Source organism: Manis pentadactyla, chromosome X (assembly GCF_030020395.1).
Source record: "Manis pentadactyla isolate mManPen7 chromosome X, mManPen7.hap1, whole genome shotgun sequence".
Lineage (NCBI taxonomy): Eukaryota > Metazoa > Chordata > Mammalia > Pholidota > Manidae > Manis > Manis pentadactyla.
In genome coordinates this window covers 111,293,220-111,311,922 of record NC_080038.1, presented here as the reverse complement: position 1 = coordinate 111,311,922, position 18,703 = coordinate 111,293,220, and the positions used below count along the sequence as shown (strand labels likewise).

General features: G+C 38.7%; 1 protein-coding gene across 1 annotated transcript in view; it reads left to right on the top strand.

Moving 5' to 3' along the window:
• The window catches only part of LOC118929192 (NADH dehydrogenase [ubiquinone] 1 alpha subcomplex subunit 1), a 51,712-nt gene extending 46,293 nt beyond the window's left edge, over positions 1-5,419 (top strand). Inside the window, exon 7 of the mRNA XM_057495858.1 lies at positions 5,208-5,419. Within this exon, the coding sequence (XP_057351841.1) occupies positions 5,208-5,292 (85 nt within the window). The 3' untranslated portion in view covers positions 5,293-5,419. The remainder of the gene's footprint in view (positions 1-5,207) is intronic.
• Positions 5,420-18,703: the final 13,284 nt, after the last annotated feature.

The following is an 18,703-nucleotide window of genomic DNA, read 5'->3' as shown; positions in this document are numbered from 1 at the left end:
CAGTATCAGAAATGAGAAAGGAAAAATCACGACGGACCCCGCAGAAATACAAAGAATTATTAGAGACTACTATGAAAACCTATATGCTAACAAGCTGGGAAACCTAGGAGAAATGGACAACTTCCTAGAAAAATACAACCTTCCAAGACTGACCCAGAAAGAAACAGAAAATCTAAACAGACCAATTACCAGCAACGAAATTGAAGCGGTAATCAAAAAACTACCAAAGAACCAAACCCCCGGGCCAGATGGATTTACCTCGGAATTTTATCAGACATACAGGGAAGACATAACACCCATTCTCCTTAAAGTTTTCCAAGAAATAGAAGAGGAGGGGATACTCCCAAACTCATTCTATGAAGCTAACATCACCCTAATACCAAAACCAGGCAAAGACACCACCAAAAAAGAAAACTACAGACCAATATCCCTGATGAACGTAGACGCAAAAATACTCAACAAAATTTTAGCAAACCGAATTCAAAAATACATCAAAACCATCGTACACCATGACCAAGTGGGATTCATCCCAGGGATGCAAGGATGGCACAACATTCGAAAGTCCATCAATATCATCCACCACATCAACAAAAAGAAAGACAAAAACCACATGATCATCTCCATAGATGCTGAAAAAGCATTTGACAAAGTTCAACATCCATTCATGATAAAAACTCTCAGCAAAATGGGAATAGAGGGCAAGTACCTCAACATAATAAAGGCCATCTATGAAAAACCCACAGCCAACATTATATTGAATAGCGAGAAGCTGAAAGCATTTCCGCTGAGATCGGGAACTAGACAGGGATGCCCACTCTCCCCACTGTTATTTAACATAGTACTGGAGGTCCTAGCCACGGCAATCAGACAAAACAAAACAAAAAAAAGGAATCCAGATTGGCAAAGAAGAAGTCAAACTGTCACTATTTGCAGATGACATGATACTGTACATAAAAAACCCTAAAGACTCCACCCCAGAACTACTAGAACTGATATCGGAATACAGCAAAGTTGCAGGATACAAAATCAACACACAGAAATCTGTGGCTTTCCTATATACCAACAATGAACCAACAGAAAGAGAAATCAGGAAAACAACTCCATTCACAATTGCATCAAAAAAAATAAAATACCTAGAATAAACCTAACCAAAGAAGTGAAAGACTTATATTCTGAAAACTACAAGTCACTCTTAAAAGAAATTAATGGGGACACTAACAGATGGAAATGCATCACAAGCTCATGGCTAGGAAGAATTAATATCGTCAAAATGGCCATCCTGCCCAAAGCAATATACAGATTTGATGCAATCCCAATGAAACTACCAGCAACATTCTTCAATGAACTGGAACAAATAATTCAAAAATTCATATGGAACCACCAAAGACCCCGAATAGCCAAAGCAATCCTGAGAAAGAAGAATAAAGTAGGGGGGATCTCACTCCCCAACTTCAAGCTCTATTATAAAGCCATAGTAATCAAGACAATTTGGTACTGGCACAAGAACAGAGCCACAGACCAATGGAACAGACTAGACAATCCACACATTAACCCAGACATATATGGTCAATTAATATTTGATAAAGGAGCCATGGACATACAATGGCAAAATGACAGTCTCTTCAACAGATGGTGCTGGCAAAACTGGACAGCTACATGTAGGAGAATGAAACTGGACCATCGTCTAACCCCATATACAAAAGTAAACTCAAAATGGATCAAAGACCTGAATGTAAGTCACGAAACCATTAAACTCTTGGAAGAAAACATAGGCACAAACCTCTTAGACATAAACATGAGTGACCTCTTCTTGAACATATCTCCCCGGGCAAGGAAAACAACAGCAAAAATGAACAAGTGGGACTATATTAAGCTGAAAAGCTTCTGTACAGCAAAAGACACCATCAATAGAACAAAAAGGAACCCTACAGTATGGGAGAATATCTTTGAAAATGACACATCCGATAAAGGCTTGACGTCCAGAATATATAAAGAGCTCACACACCTCAACAAACAAAAAACAAATAACCCAATCAAAAAATGGGCAAAGGAACGGAACAGACGGTTCTCCAAAAAAGAAATACAGATGGCCAACAGACACATGAAAAGATGCTCCACATCGCTAATTATCAGAGAAATGCAAATTAAAACTACAATGAGGTATCACCTCACACCAGTAAGGATGGCTGCCATCCAAAAGACAGAGAACAACAAATGCTGGCGAGGCTGTGGAGAAAGGGGAACCCTCCTACACTGCTGGTGGGAATGTAAACTTGTTCAACCTTTGTGGAAAGCAGTATGAAGGTACATCAAAATGCTCAAAACAGACATACCATTTGACCCAGGAATTGCACTCCTAGGAAGTTACCCTAAGAATGCAGCAATCAAGTATGAGAAAGACCAATGCACCCCTATGTTTATCGCAGCACTATTTACAATAGCCAAGAATTGGAAGCAACCTAAATGTCCATCGATAGATGAATGGATAAAGAAGATGTGGTACATATACACAATGGAATACTACTCAGCCATAAGAAAAGGGCAAATCCAACCATTTGCAGCAACATGGATGGAGCTGGAGGGTATTTTGCTCAGTGAAACAAGCCAAGCAGAGAAAGAGAAATACCAAATGATTTCACTCATCTGTGGAATATAAGAACAAAGGAAAAACTGAAGGAACAAAACAGCAACAGAATCACAGAACTCAAGAATGGACTAACAGGTACCAAAGGTAAAGGGACTGGGGAGGATGGGTGAGTAGGGAGGGATAAGGGGGGGCAGAAAAAGAGGGGTATTAAGATTAGCATCCATAGCGGAGTGGGAGAAAGGGGAGGGCTGTACAACACAGAGAAGACAAGTAGTGATTCTACAACAGGTTGCTACGCTGATGGACAGTGACTGTAAAGGTGTATATAGGGGGGACCTGGTATAGGGGAGAGCCTAGTAAACAAAGTATTCGTCATGTAAGTGTAGATTAATGATTAAAAAAAAAAAAGCAGTTCCTATGTGGTGACCTCTAATGAGTTCTACACAATGATATAAAGGGCATATAAAAGTGTAGGCAAAGGGTCTGTTTGTGTTTATACAGAGGATCAAAGCCTAATTTGGCTACCCCGAAAATGAACTAAGATACGATATGAAAAAGAACTTCCAACATCAGCACTCTCGGGAAGACTCATGACAGAAGATGATCAGCAAAAAAAAAAAACTCCAACAAAGATCCACGCACTGTCACAGGTGTAGATGCACTCATCCCACCAGTTCCTGGACTTGCCATGGGAATGATGAAGGAGATATCTAAGCTGGCCTGTGCATACAGTAAAACAAAAATTGAACTGGATCTATACTGTTGGAACTCAACCAAGAATTAGGAGAAGTGCAAATTGTAGCACTCCAAAATCTTACAACCACAGACTATTTATTGTTAAAAGAACATATGGGATATGAACAGTCCCCAGGAATGGGGTGTTCTAGTTTATCTGAATTCTCTCAGACTGTTTAAGTTCAGTCAGACAATATCCACCATATCATAGATAAGTTTTCACAAATGCCTAAGGTGCCTAACTGGTTTTCTTGGTTTCACTGGAGATGGCTGGTAATTACAGGTATGCTTTGGTTATGTAACTATACTCCTATTATGTTAATGTGTGTGCGCAATTTAATTAGTAGTTTAAAACCTATACATGCTGAAGTTACTCTACAAGAAGATATGTCAAAGAAATAATCAATCTTCCCAGGTTTTCTTCTGCCTGCTACTTCTATAGCTTTTCTTCTTCCTACCTAATCACAACCTTTAAATAGAACTCGTGCCACATGTCGAATTTACCGAGTATCATAATTCTTCCAAGTGGTAAAGACACCTCAAGACAAATGCTGGGCATAGAAGCCACAGGGCATAAATATGCAAAGAAGTAAAAAGCTAACCTTTTCAAACAATAAGGCTTCTCTCTCACTTACCAACTTAACATTTCCCTGTATGGCCCCGGAAGATGACTGGTTAGCCAGAGACGGGTAAGATTCCTCAAGGGAGGAACAACCTAAGACAGGCACAGTCGCAGGGGGCCATCTGGTGAGAAAATGGGGAGCAGCAGAGGTGAGGCTTAGAACCTTCCCCCTCATGTTCTGAGAGAAATCTTCTGCATACATGGATGTTTATTGCCCTCGTCTAGCTCGGATTAACACATAGTCTACAGGCACACACCTGATCATCTACATTTGCTCTCTTACAACACTAAACTCTGTTTTCTACCTTTATCTCGTATCTACCTACCACTTCAGCATTTTATTAAAAATAATAATAATAGAGAAATGTGGTATCCACATATGAATCAAGTTTAAAAATCAAATGAATATTCATATTTGAACTGACTGTGTATAGTTCATAATGCATGAACAAAACCGAAAGCTTCTGTGATGACTGCCCTTGCACTGTTCACCATGTAACTTATTCACTATGTAAGAATTTGTACTCCATGTAAGAATTTGTTCGTTATGCATCAGAAGATTGGAGACTGACGAAAATTAGGCTTGGGGTGGATTAATGATTGTGCATTGAGTATTGACCCCCCTATACAGAAATTTATTGTGGTTAACAACTATTTGATCAATAAATATGAGAGATGCCCTCACAAAATATATATATATATATATATATATATATATATATATATATATATATATAAACACAGTTCCAATTGTAAAATAAATAAGTAACCGGGATGTAATGTATAGCATAAGGAATATAGTCAAAATATTGTAACAACTTGGTATGGTGATACCTGGTACCTAGAATTATCATGTATATAAATGTTGAATCACTGTGTTGTACACCTGAAACTAATGTAATGCAATACTGTTGTCAACTACCCTTCAATAAAAAAAAAAAAATAATAATAATAATAAAATCAGCTGTTAAAAAAAAATGGGTCACATCTGCTGTTTCTATGGGAAACTTCACAATCGTACGGTATCAGCTTAGATAACAATCCCTTTTATTTGTAGAGCACCTCTCTTAAAAATCTTTACATATAAGCTCACTAATCCGTTTCTCCACTGAGCCTAAGGAATTGAGACAACCTTCACCTCCGACCCCTAAAAAGCTTCCTGCTCACAGAGAATGTAACAGAGAAAATAGGGAATTAATGCCTGGCTCAATATTTTGTTTTATTTTTAAAACTTTTGGTGTGTTTGTTTTTCTTCCTCTGCAGACCCGGAATGACTTGCTTTCAAGGAAAATGGCTGAAGGACATTACTGAGTCCAAAAATACTCTAATGGAGTCAATTGACTTCTAACGCAATTGTGTCTGATTCTTAGAGAATGTTTTAGGATTGGATTTCTAGTCAGAATGTATTAAAAAATACAATACAGTACATCAAACCACAGAATTTTTATTGAATAATAAAACTTGTGGCACATTAACCAGCTGTGTTTTTTTGTATTCATTCACTTTCCATTTGGCAACTTCTGTCACATTAGCAGAGTAACCAGTAAGTTGTTTTCTGCTTTCTACAAGGTTTTTACCATCACTGTCTGTATCACTCAGCCTTAGAGAACAGAAACTGAGCTTGGACAGTTACTAAAATTTGTCATATCATCTAAGTTATCAAATGTATTAGCATTCAATTGTTCATGGTATTCATTTATAATCCTTTTTATTTATGTAAGGTCAGCAGTATATCTGTAAGATCAGCAGTAATGTCCCCTCTTTCATTTCTGATTCTAGTAATTTGAATCTTCTCTTCCATTTTTTTGGTCAGTCTATCTAAAGGTTGGCCAGTTTTATTGATCTTTTCGAAGAACCAGCTTTTGGTAGCATTGGTTTTCTCTATTGTTGTTCTATTCTCTAGTTCATTAAATTTCACTGTAATCTTGATTATTTCTGCTTGCTATAAGTTTAGTTGGAAAACATTTTTCTAGTATCTTAAAATGGTAGGTTAGGTTATTGATATGTTTCTCTTTTTTTTGAGTGCATACACGTGCAGCAATATTTTGTCATTTTATTCAGGTAGTCTAATCATTACAAAACTATATTATACATATTACATAATTATATATGACACTTTATGTATATATATATAATACTTCTTGTCTTAAAGTCTGCTTAATATTAGATGTATACCACCTTTCTCTGTGGTAGTAATTACATTGTATATTATTTTCTTCTTATTTTTACTGTTCAGTGGCTTTTAATGAAGAATATAATTTATAAAAAGCATATATTTGAGGTTTCTTTGTTTGCCCATTCTGATAAGCTTTTTCATTTAATTATACTATTATGTGATTTACATTTATAATATAAGTATTTAATTATTTATATTTAATATAATTTCTGCTCTAGCCAACATTAAATCTTCCATTTTGGATTTTGTGTTCTACTTATTCCCTATTTTCTTTGTTTTTTATTCTTTCTTTCTGCTTCCTTTTTTTTTGGTATCATTAATCTACAATTACATGAGGAACATTATGTTTACTAGACTCCCCCCATCACCAAGTCCCCCCCACAAACCCCATTACAGTCAGTGTCCATTAGCGCAGTAAGATGCTGTTGAATCACTACTTGTCTTCTCTGTGCTATATACCCCCCATGCCCCACCCCATATTATACATGCTAATCATAATGCCCCCTTTCTTTTTTCCCCCCCTTATCCCTCCCTTCCCAACCCTCCTCCCCAGTCCCTTTCCCTTGGTAAATGTTAGTCCATTCTTGGGTTCTGTGAGTCTGCTGCTGTTTTGCTCCTTCAGTTTTTTCTTTGTTCTTATACTCCACATATGAGTGAAATCATTTGGTACTTGTCTTTCTCTGCCTGGCTTATTTCACTAAGCATAATACCCTCTAGCTCCATCCATGTTGTTGCAAATGGTAGGATTTGTTTTCTTCTTATGGCTGAATAATATTCCATTGTGTATATGTATCACATCTTTATCTATTTCCCTAATGATGGACACTTAGGTTACTTCCATTTCTTGGCTATTGTAAACAGTGCTGTGATAAACATAGGGGTGCGTCTGTCTTTTTCAAACTGGGCTGCTGCATTCTTAGGGTAAATTCCTAGAAGTGGAATTTCTGGGTCAAATGGTATTTCTATTTTTAGTTTTTTGAGGAACCTCCACACTGCTATTCACAGTGTTTGAACTAATTTACATTCCCACCAGCAGTGTAGGAGGGGTTCCCCTTTCTCCACATCCTCGCCAATATTTGTTGTTGTTTGTCTTTTGGATGGTGGCGATCCTTAATGTTGTGAGGTGTTATCTTATTGTGGTTTTAATTTGCATTTCTCTGATGACTAGCGATGTGGAACATCTTTTCATGTGCCTGTTGGCCATCTGAATTTCTTCTTTGGAGAACTGTCTGTTCAGCTTCTCTGACCATTTTTTACCTGGACTATTTGCTTTTTGTTTGTTGAGTTGCATGAGCTCTTTATATACTTTGGATGTCAACCCTTTATCAGATCTGTTGTTTATGAATATATTCTCCCATACTGTAGGATGCCTTTTTGTTCTATTGGCGGTGTCGTTTGCTGCAGAAGCTTTTCGGCTAGATATAGTCCCACTTGTTCATTTTTGCTTTTGTTTCCCTTGCCCGGGGAGATATGTTCATGATAAAGTTGCTCATGTTTATGTCCAAGAGATTTTTGCCTATGTTTTTTCTAAGAGTTTTATGGTTTCATGACTTACATTCAGGTCTTTGATCCATTTTGAATTTACTTTTGTGTATGGGGTTAGACAATGATCCAGTTTCATTCTCTTACATGTAGCTGTCCAGTTTTGCCAACACCAGCTGTTGAAGAGACTGTCATTTCCGCATTGTATGTCCATTACTCCTTTATCATATATTAATTGACCGTATATGCTTGGGTTGATATCTGAACTGTCTATTCTGTTCCACTGGTCTATGGGTCTGTTCTTGTGCCAGTACTAAATTGTCTTAATTACTGTGGCTTTGTAGTAGAGCTTGAAGTAGGGAAGCGAGATCCCCGCTGCTTTGTTCTTCCTTCTCATGATTGCTTTGGCTATTCAGGGTTTTTTGTGGTTCCATATGAATTTTAAAACTATTTGTTCCAGTTCATTGAACAATGCTGTTGGTATTTTGATAGGGAGTCCATTTAATCTGTAGATTGCTTTAGGAAGGATGGCCATTTTGACTATATTAATTCTTCCTAGCCAAGAGCATGGGATGAGTTTCCGTTTGTTAGTGTATCCTCTTTAATTTCTCTTTAGAGTGTCCCGTAGTTTTCAGGGTATAGGTCTTTCACTTCCTTGGTTATGTTTATTCCTAGGTTCTCTATTCTTTTTGATGCAATTGTGAATGGAATTGTTTTCCTGATTTCTCTTTCTGCTAGTTCATTTTTAGTGTAAAGGGCTGCAACACATTTCTCTGTATTAATTTTGTATCATGCAACTTTGCTGAATTCAGATATTAGTTTTAGTAGTTTTGGAGTGGAGTCTTTAGGGTTTTTTATGTAGAATATCATGTCACCTGCAAATAGTGACCGTTTGACTTCTTCTTTACCAATCTGGATGCCTTTTATTTCTTTGTTTTGCCTGATTGCCATGTCTAGGACCTCTAGTACTATGTTGAATAACAGTGGGGAGAGTGGGCATCCCTGTCTTGTTCCCGATCTTAGAGGAAAAGCTTTCAGCTTCTCGCTGTTCAGTATGATGTTGGCTGTGGGTTTGTCATATATGGCTTTTATTATGTTGAGGTACTTGCCCTCTATATGCATTTTGTTGAGAGATTTTATCATGAATGGATGTTGAATTTTGACTAATGCTTTTTTTGCATCTATGGAGATGATCATGTGGTTTTTGTCCTTGTTTATGTTGATGTGGTGGATGATGTTGATGGATTTTCGAATGTTGTACCATCTTTGAATCCCTGAGATGAATCCCACTTGGTCATGGTGTATGATCCAATGTTTCTAGGAAGTTGTCCATTTCTTCTAGGTTTTCCAGCTTTTTCGCATATAGATTCTCTTAGTGTTCTCTAATAATTTTTTGTATTTCTGTGGGCTCCGTCATGAGTTTTCCTTTTCCATTTCTGATTCTGTTGATGTGTGTAGATTCTCTTTTTCTCTTAAGAAGTCTGGCTAGGGGCTTATATATTTTGTTTGTTTTCTCAAAGAACCATCTCTTGGTTTCATTGATTTTTTTCTATTGTTTTATTCTTCTCAATTTTATTTATTTCTTCTCTGATCTTTATTATGTACCTCCTTCTGCTGACTTTGGGCCTCATTTGTTCTTCTTTTTCCAGTTTCAGTAATTGTGACTTTAGACTATGCATTTGGGATTGTTCTTTCTTCTTTAAATAAGCCTGGATTGCTATATACTTTCCTCTTAGAATTGCCTTTGCTGCGTTTCACAGAAGTTGGGGCCTTGTGCTGTTGTTGTCATTTGTTTCCATATATTGCTGGATCTCTATTTTAATTTGGTCATTGATCTATTGGTTATTTAGGAGCATGTTGTTAAGCCACCATGTGTTTGTGAGCCTTTTTGTTTTCTTTGTACAATTTATTCTAGTTTTATACCTTTATGGTCTGAGAAGTTGGTATGTAGAATTTCAATCTTTTTGAATTTACTGTGCCTCTTTTTGTGTCCTAGTATGTGGTCTATTCTGGAAAATGTTCCATGTGTGCTTGAGAGAAATGTGTACCCTGCTGCTTTTTGTATAGAGTTCTGTAGATGTCTATTAGGTCCATCTGTTCTAGTGTGTTGTTCAGTGCCTCTGTGTCCTTACTTATTTTCTGTCTGGTGGATCTGTCCTTTGGGGTGAGTGGTATGTTGAAGTCTCCTAGAATGAATGCAGAGCATTCTGTTTCTTCCTTTAATTCTGTTAGTATTTCTTTCACATATGTTGGTGCTCCTGTGTTGGGTGCATACATATTTATAATGGTTATATCCTCTTGTTGTACTGACCCCTTTATCATTGTGTAATGCCCTTCTTTATCTCTTGTTACTTTCTTTGTTTTGAAGTCTATTTTGTCTGATACAAGTACTGCAACACCTGCTTTTATCTCCCTATTGTTTGCATGAAATATCTTTTTCCATCCCTTGACTTTTAGTCTGTGTGTGTCTTTGGGTTTGAGGTGAGTCTCTTGTAAGCAGCATATAGATGCATCTTGCTTTTCTATCCATTCTATTACTCTGTGTATTTTGATTGGTGCATTCTGTCCATTTACATTTAGGGTGACTATTGAAAGATATGTGCTTATTACCATTGCATGCTTTAGATTCATGGTCACCACAGTTTCAAGGGTAGCTTCTTTACTATTTAATGATCTGAGTTAACTCGCTTATTAAGCTATTATAAACACAGTCTGATGATTCTTTATTTCTCTCCCTTATTCTTCTTCCTCCTCCATTCTTTGTATGTTAGGTGTTTTATTCTGTACTCTTTAGTGTTTCCTTTGACTGCTTTTGTGAGTAGTTGATTTTATTTTTTGCCTTTAGGTAGTATTTGGTTGGTCTGCTTTCTTTGCTCTGATTTTATTTTCTCTGTTGACATCTATTTAGCCTTAGGAGTACTTCCATCTAGAGCAGTCCCTTTAAAATATCCTGTAGAGGTGCTTTGTGGGAGGCAATTTACCTCAACTTTTGCTTGTCTGGGAATTGTTTAATCCTCCTTCATAATTAAATGATAATTGTGCTGGATACAGCATTCTTGTTTCAAGGCCCTTCTGTTTCATTGCATTAAATATATCATGCCATTCTCTTTTCACCTGTAAGGTTTCTGTTGAGAAATCTTATGATAACCTGATGGGTTTTCCTTTGTAGGGGACCTTTTTTCTCTCTCTGGCTGCCTTTAATACTCTGTCCTTGTCTTTGATCTTTGCCATTTTAATTATTATATGTCTTAGTGTTGTCCTCTTTGGGTCCCTTGTGTTGGGAGATCTGTGGGCTTCCATTGTCTGAGAGACTATTTCCTCCCCCACTTTGGGGACGTTTTCAGCAATTATTTCTTCAAAGACACTTTCTATCCCTTTTTCTCTCTTCTTCTTCTTCTGGTTCCCCTATAATGTGAATATTGTTCTGTTTGGCTTGGTCACACAGTTCCTTTATATTCTTTCATTCCTGGAGATCCTTTTATCTCTCTCTGCCTCAGCTTCTCTGTATTCCTGTTCTCTGATTTCTATTCCATTAACAGTCTCTTGCACCTCATCCAGTCTGCTCTTAAGTCCTTCCAGAGATTGTTTTATTTCTGTATTCTCCCTCCTGAGTTTGTTCCTTAGCTCTTGCATATTTCTCTGCAGATCCGTCAGCATGGTTATGACCTTTATTTTGAATTCTTTTTCAGGAAGATTGGTTATATCTATCTCCCCAGGCCCTCTCTAGGGTGTTGTCTGGGTAATTCTGGACTGGACAAAATTCTTTTGCCTTTTCATGGCATTAGGGGTAGTTGCAGGCAGGTGGCACATGTATCCGCTGGCAGAGCAAAGCCCTTCCTGCTTGCTGGTCACTTTGCCCTTCTCCACTGCCTGTGTCATATACCCACACACCAGGAGCAGCGTCCGGGTTAATACCCTGATCCGCTGTGGGTGTGGCAGCCATCAGGGCAGCCCAGAGCCCTGCCCATAGTGGCAGGCACACCAGGTGTTCTCTCCTGCAAGAACGGCCCTCCCTCGCACCTTGCCCCGGCCTTGTCTGTCTGAGCCAGGCAGATGCACACTGGCAGCGGCCTCTGGGTCTGGCCCGGGCAGCTGCATGCAGGGAGAGGACTCTGGGCAGTTGCTGTGGGCACAGCCATTCTCCAGCTTCTTGGCTGCTGTGGTCGAACCGCACTGGCAGGGAATGAATGGCAGGCTGCTTATCAGTGTGAGGGGCTTCGGGGCTGCATTGCCACTCAGAGTGCTGGGGTACCTGAAGTTCCTCAGGATTCCCAGCCTGCTAGGCTGAGTGTGCATGGATGATTCTGTCCAGCTGTGAGGCTCCTGTCCCTTTAAGACTTTCAAAAAGCACTCGCTTTTCTTTGGTCCCAGGGGAGCCAGCCATGGGGCCTTCCTTGCAGATTTTACTTTTCTGTTTCCCCAATATCCAGTACACCACGCAATGTGTGTCTCTGCTCCTGGTGCGGATTACTAGGGCTGGTTATTTAGCAGTGCTTCGCTTCCACTCCCTCCCTACTCTAACTCCTTTCCTCCTGCCAGTGAGCTGGGGTGGGCAGAGTGCTCGGGTCCCACTGGGCTGCGGCTTGTGTCTTACGCACTTCGTGAGATGCTGAGTTCTCACAGATGTAGATGTAGCCTGGCTGTTGTACTGTGTTCTCTGGTCTCTCTTTTAGGAATAGTTGTATTTGTTGTATTTTCAAAAATATATATGATTTTGGGAAGAGATTTCTGCTGCCCTACTCATGCCATCATCTTGGCTCCTCCCCTCTATGATTATTATTTTTTCTTTTTTTTAAAGCATGCATTAATCGTTGATTTACAGTTAGTTTTATCCTATCATGGAGTAATCCCCCTGTTCTTTCCTTTTTTTTTTTGTCTTTAATATACACTTACATGAAGAATATTATGTTTACTAGGCTCTCCCCTATACCAGGTCCCCGCTATAAACCCCTTTACAGTCACTGTCCATCAGCATAGCTAAATGTTGTAGAATCACTACTTGTCTTCTCTGTGTTGTACAGCCCTCCCCTTTCTCCCACCCCCCCATGCATGCTGATCTTAATACCCACCTTCTTCCTCCCCCCCTTCTTCCTCCCTACACACCCATCCTCCCCAGTCCCTTTCCCTTTGGTACCTGTTAGTCCATTCTTGGGTTCTGTGATTCCATTGCTGTTTTGTTCCTTCAGTTTTTCCTTTGTTCTTATACTCCACAGATGAGTGAAATCATTTGGTATTTCTCTTTCTCCGCTTGGCTTGTTTCACTGAGCATAATACCCTCCAGCTCCATCCATGTTGCTGCAAATGGTAGGATTTTCCCTCTTCTTATGGCTGAGTAGTATTCCATTGTGTATAAGTACCACATCTTCTTTATCCATTCATCTACCGATGGACATTTAGGTTGTTTCCAATTCTTGGCTATTGTAAATAGTGCTACGATAAACATAGGGGTGCATTGGTCTTTCTCAAACTTGATTGCTGCATTCTTAGGGTAAATTCCTAGCAGTGCAATTCCTGGGTCAAATGGTAAGTCTGTTTTGAGCATTTTGATGAACCTCCAGACTGCTTTCCACAGTGGTTGAACTAGTTTACATTCCCACCAGCAGTGTAGGAGGGTTCCCCTTTCTCCACAGCCTCGCCAGCATTTGTTGTTCTCTGTCTTTTGGATGGCAGCCATCCTTACTGGTGTGAGGTGATACCTCATTGTAGTTTTAATTTGCATTTCTCTGATAATTAGTGATGTGGAGCATCTTTTCATGTGTCTGTTGGCCATCTGTATTTCTTTTTTGGAGAACTGTCTGTTCAGTTCCTCTGCCCATTTTTTAATTGGATTATTTGATTTTTGTTTGTTGAGGTGTGTGAGCTCTTTATATATTCTGGACGTCAAGCCTTTATCGGATGTGTCATTTACAAATATATTCTCCCATACTGTAGGGTTCCTTTTTGTTCTATTGATGGTGTCTTTTGCTGTACAGAAGCTTTTCAGCTTAATATAGTCCCACTTGTTCATTTTTGCTGTTGTTTTCCTTGCCCGGGGAGATATGTTCAAGAAGAGGTCACTCATGTTTGTCTAAGAGGTTTTTGCCTATGTTTTTTTCCACAAGTTTAATGGTTTCATGGCTTACATTCAGTTCTTTGATCCATTTTGAATTTACTTTTGTATATGGGGTTAGACAATGGTCCAGTTTCATTCTCCTACATGTGGCTGTCCAGTTTTGCCAGCACCATCTGTTGAAGAGACTGTCATTTTGCCATTGTATGTCCACGGCTCCTTTATCAAATATTAATTGACCATATATGTTTGGGTTAATGTCTGGAGTCTCTAGTCTGTTCCACTGGTCTGTGGCTCTGTTCTGGTGCTAGTACCAAATTGTCTTGATTACTATGGCTTTATAGTAGAGCTTGAAATTGGGGAGTGAGATCCCCCCTACTTTATTCTTCTTTCTCAGTATTGCTTTGGCTATTCGGGGACTTTGGTGTTTCCATATGAATTTTTGAATTATTTGTTCCAGTTCATTGAAGAATGTTGCTGGTAATTTGATAGGGATTGCATCAAACCTGTATATTGCTTTGGGCAGGATGGCCATTTTGACGATACTAATTCTTCCTAGCCACGAGCATGGGATGAGTTTCCATTTGTTAGTGTCCCCTTTAATTTCTCTTAAGAGTGACTTGTAGTTTTCAGAGTATAGGTCATTCACTTCTTTGGTTAGATTTATTCCTAGGTATTTTATTCTTTTTGATGCAATTGTGAATGGAATTGTTTTCCTGATTTCTCTTTCTATTGGTTCATTGTTAGTTTATAGGAAAGCTACAGATTTCTGTGTGTTAATTTTGTATCCTGAAACTTTGCTGTATTCCGATTATCAGTTCTAGTAGTTTTGGGTTGGAGTCTTTAGGGTTTTTTATGTACAATATCATGTCATCTGCAAATAGTGACAGTTTAACTTCTTCTTTACCAATCTGGATTCCTTGTATTTCTTTGTTTTGTCTGATTGCTGTGGCTAGGACCTCCAATACTATGTTAAATAGCAGTGGGGAGAGTGGGCATCCCTGTCTAGTTCCCGATCTCAGAGGAAAAGCTTTCAGCTTCTCGCTGTTCAGTATAATGTTGGCTGTGGGTTTATGATATATGGCCTTTATTATGTTGAGGTACTTGCCCTCTATTCCCATTTTGCTGAGAGTTTTTATCATGAATGGATGCTGAACTTTGTCAAATGCTTTTTCAGCATCTATGGAGATGATCATGTGGTTTTTGTCTTTCTTTTTGTTGATGTGGTGGATGATGTTGATGGATTTTCGAATGTTGTACCATCCTTGCATCCCTGAGATGAATCCCACTTGGTCATGATGTATGATCCTTTTGATATACTTTTGTATTCGATTTGCTAATATTTTATTAAGTATTTTTGCATCTACATTCATCAGGGATATTGGTCTGTAATTTTCTTTTTTGGTAGGGTCTTTGCCTGGTTTTGGTATTAGGGTGATGTTGGCTTCATAGAATGAGTTTGGGAGTATTCCCTCCTCATCTATTTTTTGGAAAACTTTAAGGAGGATGGGTATTATGTCTTCTCTGTGTGCCTGATAAAATTCCGAGGTAAATCCATCCAGCCCGGGTGTTTTGTTTTTGGGTAGTTTTTTGATTACCGTTTCAATTTCTTTGCTCGTAATTGGTTTGTTTAACTTTTGTGTTTCTTCCTTGGTCAATCTTGGAAGGTTGTATTTTTCTAGGAAGTTGTCCATTTCTTCTAGGTTTTCCAGCTTGTTGGCATATAAATTTTCATAGTAGTCTTTAATAATTCTTTGTATTTCTGTGGAGTCTGTCGTGATTTTTCCGTTCTCATTTGTGATTCTGTTGATTTGTGTCGGCTCTCTTTTTCTCTTAATAAGTTTGGCTAGAGGCTTATCTATTTTGTTTATTTTCTCAAAGAACCAGCTCTTGGTTTCATTGATTTTTGCTATTGTTTTATTCTTCTCAATTTTTAAAATTTCTTCTCTGATCTTTATTATGTCCCTCCTTCTGCTGACTTTAGGCCTCATTTGTTCTTATTTTTCCAATTTCAATAATTGTGATGTTAGACTATTCATTTGGGATTGTTCTTGCTTCTTCAAGTGTGCCTGGATCACTATATACTTTCCTCTTAAGACTGCTTTCGCTGCGTCCCACAGAAGTTGGGGCTTTGTGTTATTGTTGTCATTTGTTTCTATATTTTCCTTGATTTCTATTTTAATTTGTTCGTTGATCCATTGATTATTTAGGAGCATGTTTGAGGTGAGTCTCTTGTAAGCATCATATGGATGGATCTTGCTTTTTTATCCATTCTATTACTCTGTGTCTTTTGATTGGTGCATTCAGTCCATTAACATTTAGGGTGACTATTGACAGATATGATCAATAAATATGAGAGGTGCCTTTCCAGCACCCTTGAGCTGGTATGCCTTGAGTCCCCTAGCTGGCCTATTCAGGTCTTCAATATCTCATCTGGTCACCTCCTTTATCTGCGGGTCAGAGACGGGGAGGAGGCTGACGTATTCTATGGCAGATCATTTGGTCTATGCTACAGAATGTTCCATGTGCACTTGAGAAGAATGTACATTCTGCTACTGTTGGGTGGAATGTTCTGTAGGTGGAGTGTGTCTCTTCCGTCTAGTTGCTTTATAGTGTTCAATTTTTGGACTTCCTTGTTGATATTCTGCCTAGTTGTTCTACCCATTATTGAAAATGGGGTATTGAAGTCTCCAAGAATTACTGGATTGTTTATTTCTCCCTTCATTTCTGTCCAATTTTCCTTCATGGATATTGGTGCTCTTTTCAGGAAGAGTCACGAGGTCCATATCATTCAAATCTTTCTCGGGAGTTGTATTAATAATTTTACTCTGGACCAGGTTTCTTTGGCGTTTAATATTTGTACATGGCACCCTCTAGTCTCCAGAAGGTCTATTCTGGAGCTGCTCAGCCCCTGAAGTAATGTCGGGGGTGGCAGGGGAGCGGTATTGGTGTCTAGGGGGAGGAAAGAGCTGTTCCTTGCTTCCCGGCTGCTGTGCCTGTCTCCACTGCCTGAGCCAGTGGGCTGAGCACACAGATACAAGCTTTGGTCCCAGAGCAGCCGGATATGGGTCCCTGCTTTCCACAAGCGGCTGGAATCCCAGTCTCCCCAGGAACTCCGCCTGTCCCAGCTTTCCAACCCCGTAATCAGAAGAGTATGATGAAAGCACCGTGAAATGTAGGTTTGTGCTCCCAGCGCAGATCTCCGGAGCTAGGTATTCAGCAGTCTCAAGCCTTCCACTCCCTCCCTGCTCCGTTTCTCTTCCTCCTGCCGGTGAGCTGGGGTGGGGGAGGGGCTCGGGTCCCGCGGAGCCACTGCTCTGGTACGTTACCCCGTTCGGTGACGTCTGCTCTTTTCTCCAGGTGTGTGCAGTCTGACGCCATCCTCTTTCCTGTTGCTCTCTCAGGATTAGTTGTGCCAACTATATTTTCTAATTGTATCCAGTTTTAGGAGGAAGCCTCTGTCTCTCCTCTCACTGCCGCCATCTTTCTGGTGCTCTTTTATTAAGTGTATATATGTTTATAATTGTTTTATCTTCCCTTTGGATTGATTCTTTGATCATTATAGACTGTCCCTGTTTATTTCTAGTAACATTTTTTTGTTTGAAAGTCTATTATGTCTGATATTAGTATAGGTAGCCCCTTTGGTTTTCTTGTCATTGTATTTGCATGATATATCTTTTTCTATTCTTTTACTTTCAATCTGTTTATATCTTTGAATTTAAAGTGTGTTTCCTATAGATGGCAGATAGTTGGATTGTGTGTTTTTTTTTTACCCAGTCTAACAATTTCTGTCTTTTGATTGGGTTATTTAATCCAGTCACATTTAATATTACTGTTGATAAAATTGGGTGTATGTCTGCCATTTTACTTTTTTTTCTGTATGTCTCATTTCATTTATTCCTCTGTTCCACTTTTACTACTTTCTTTTGCATTAAGTGACTATTTTTCTAATGTAGCATTAACTTCTTTAATGATTTTTTTCACATTTTTTTGAATTATTTTTCTTAATGGCAGCTGTCGTGCTTACCGTACATATCTTAATGGATCACAACAGCTTCAGATTTATATTAATTTAATTCCAGTGGGATATAAAACATTGTTCCTATATACCTCTATTCTGTTTTGCCCCTTTTTATGATATTAGTTACATATATTACATCTACAACTGCTACATACCTAATAATACATTGTTTTATTCTATAATTTTATGACATTGAAAGGAGATAAGAGAAAAAAAAGTATATATATTTATACCTTCTGTTATACTAACTCTCCTATTTATCATTTCTGATTCTCTTTGGGTAGATTTGAGTTGTCATCTAGAGTCATTTCCTTAGCACACTATTCTGTTGCTCCACCCACCTCCTTTGTGCTATTATAGGCAAATGTGTTACATTTCTATATGTTACAGGTCCAACAGTGCATTATATACACATTATTTTACACAGTTACCTCTTAAATCAGTTAAGAAGGGAAAGAAGAAATACACATTTCTATTATCATTAATAATTACATAGTTACTATTGGTTTGTAACCTTGGGACATCCCCAGGGAAATGTGAAATTGACCCCTGTACACAGAGGCCAAGAAGAGACTGAAGAAAGAGGCAGACCACTCCAGATTGGTAGGCAGTAGTTTTAATAAGCAAGGGAATTTACATATGAGACTTGTCTTGGGTGGCAGCAAGATTAATAAATCTCTGTATCATCCTGCTAGAATTTTACAAGCTTATATAGAGGCCATAATGGAGTTCAGTCATGTATCCAGTCCAGACAGTCCCAACAACACATTACTCTCTCATGACTGTGTCCTCAAAATAGCTCCTAGTGTCAGAACACTGGGCAGAATGTACATTCCAAGGATGGAGAAGCTGAGGAGCTTCCAATTGCCTGGGTCCAGCTCCTGGGTCAACTGGCCATCATGTCCTTTCAATGACCTCCCTCCTCCCACAATTAACTTTACCTGTGCTCTTGTGTGATTTTTTTTTTGTATAGATTTGAATTAATGTCTGGGGCCATTGGATTTCAGCCGTAAAAACTTCCTATTTCCTGT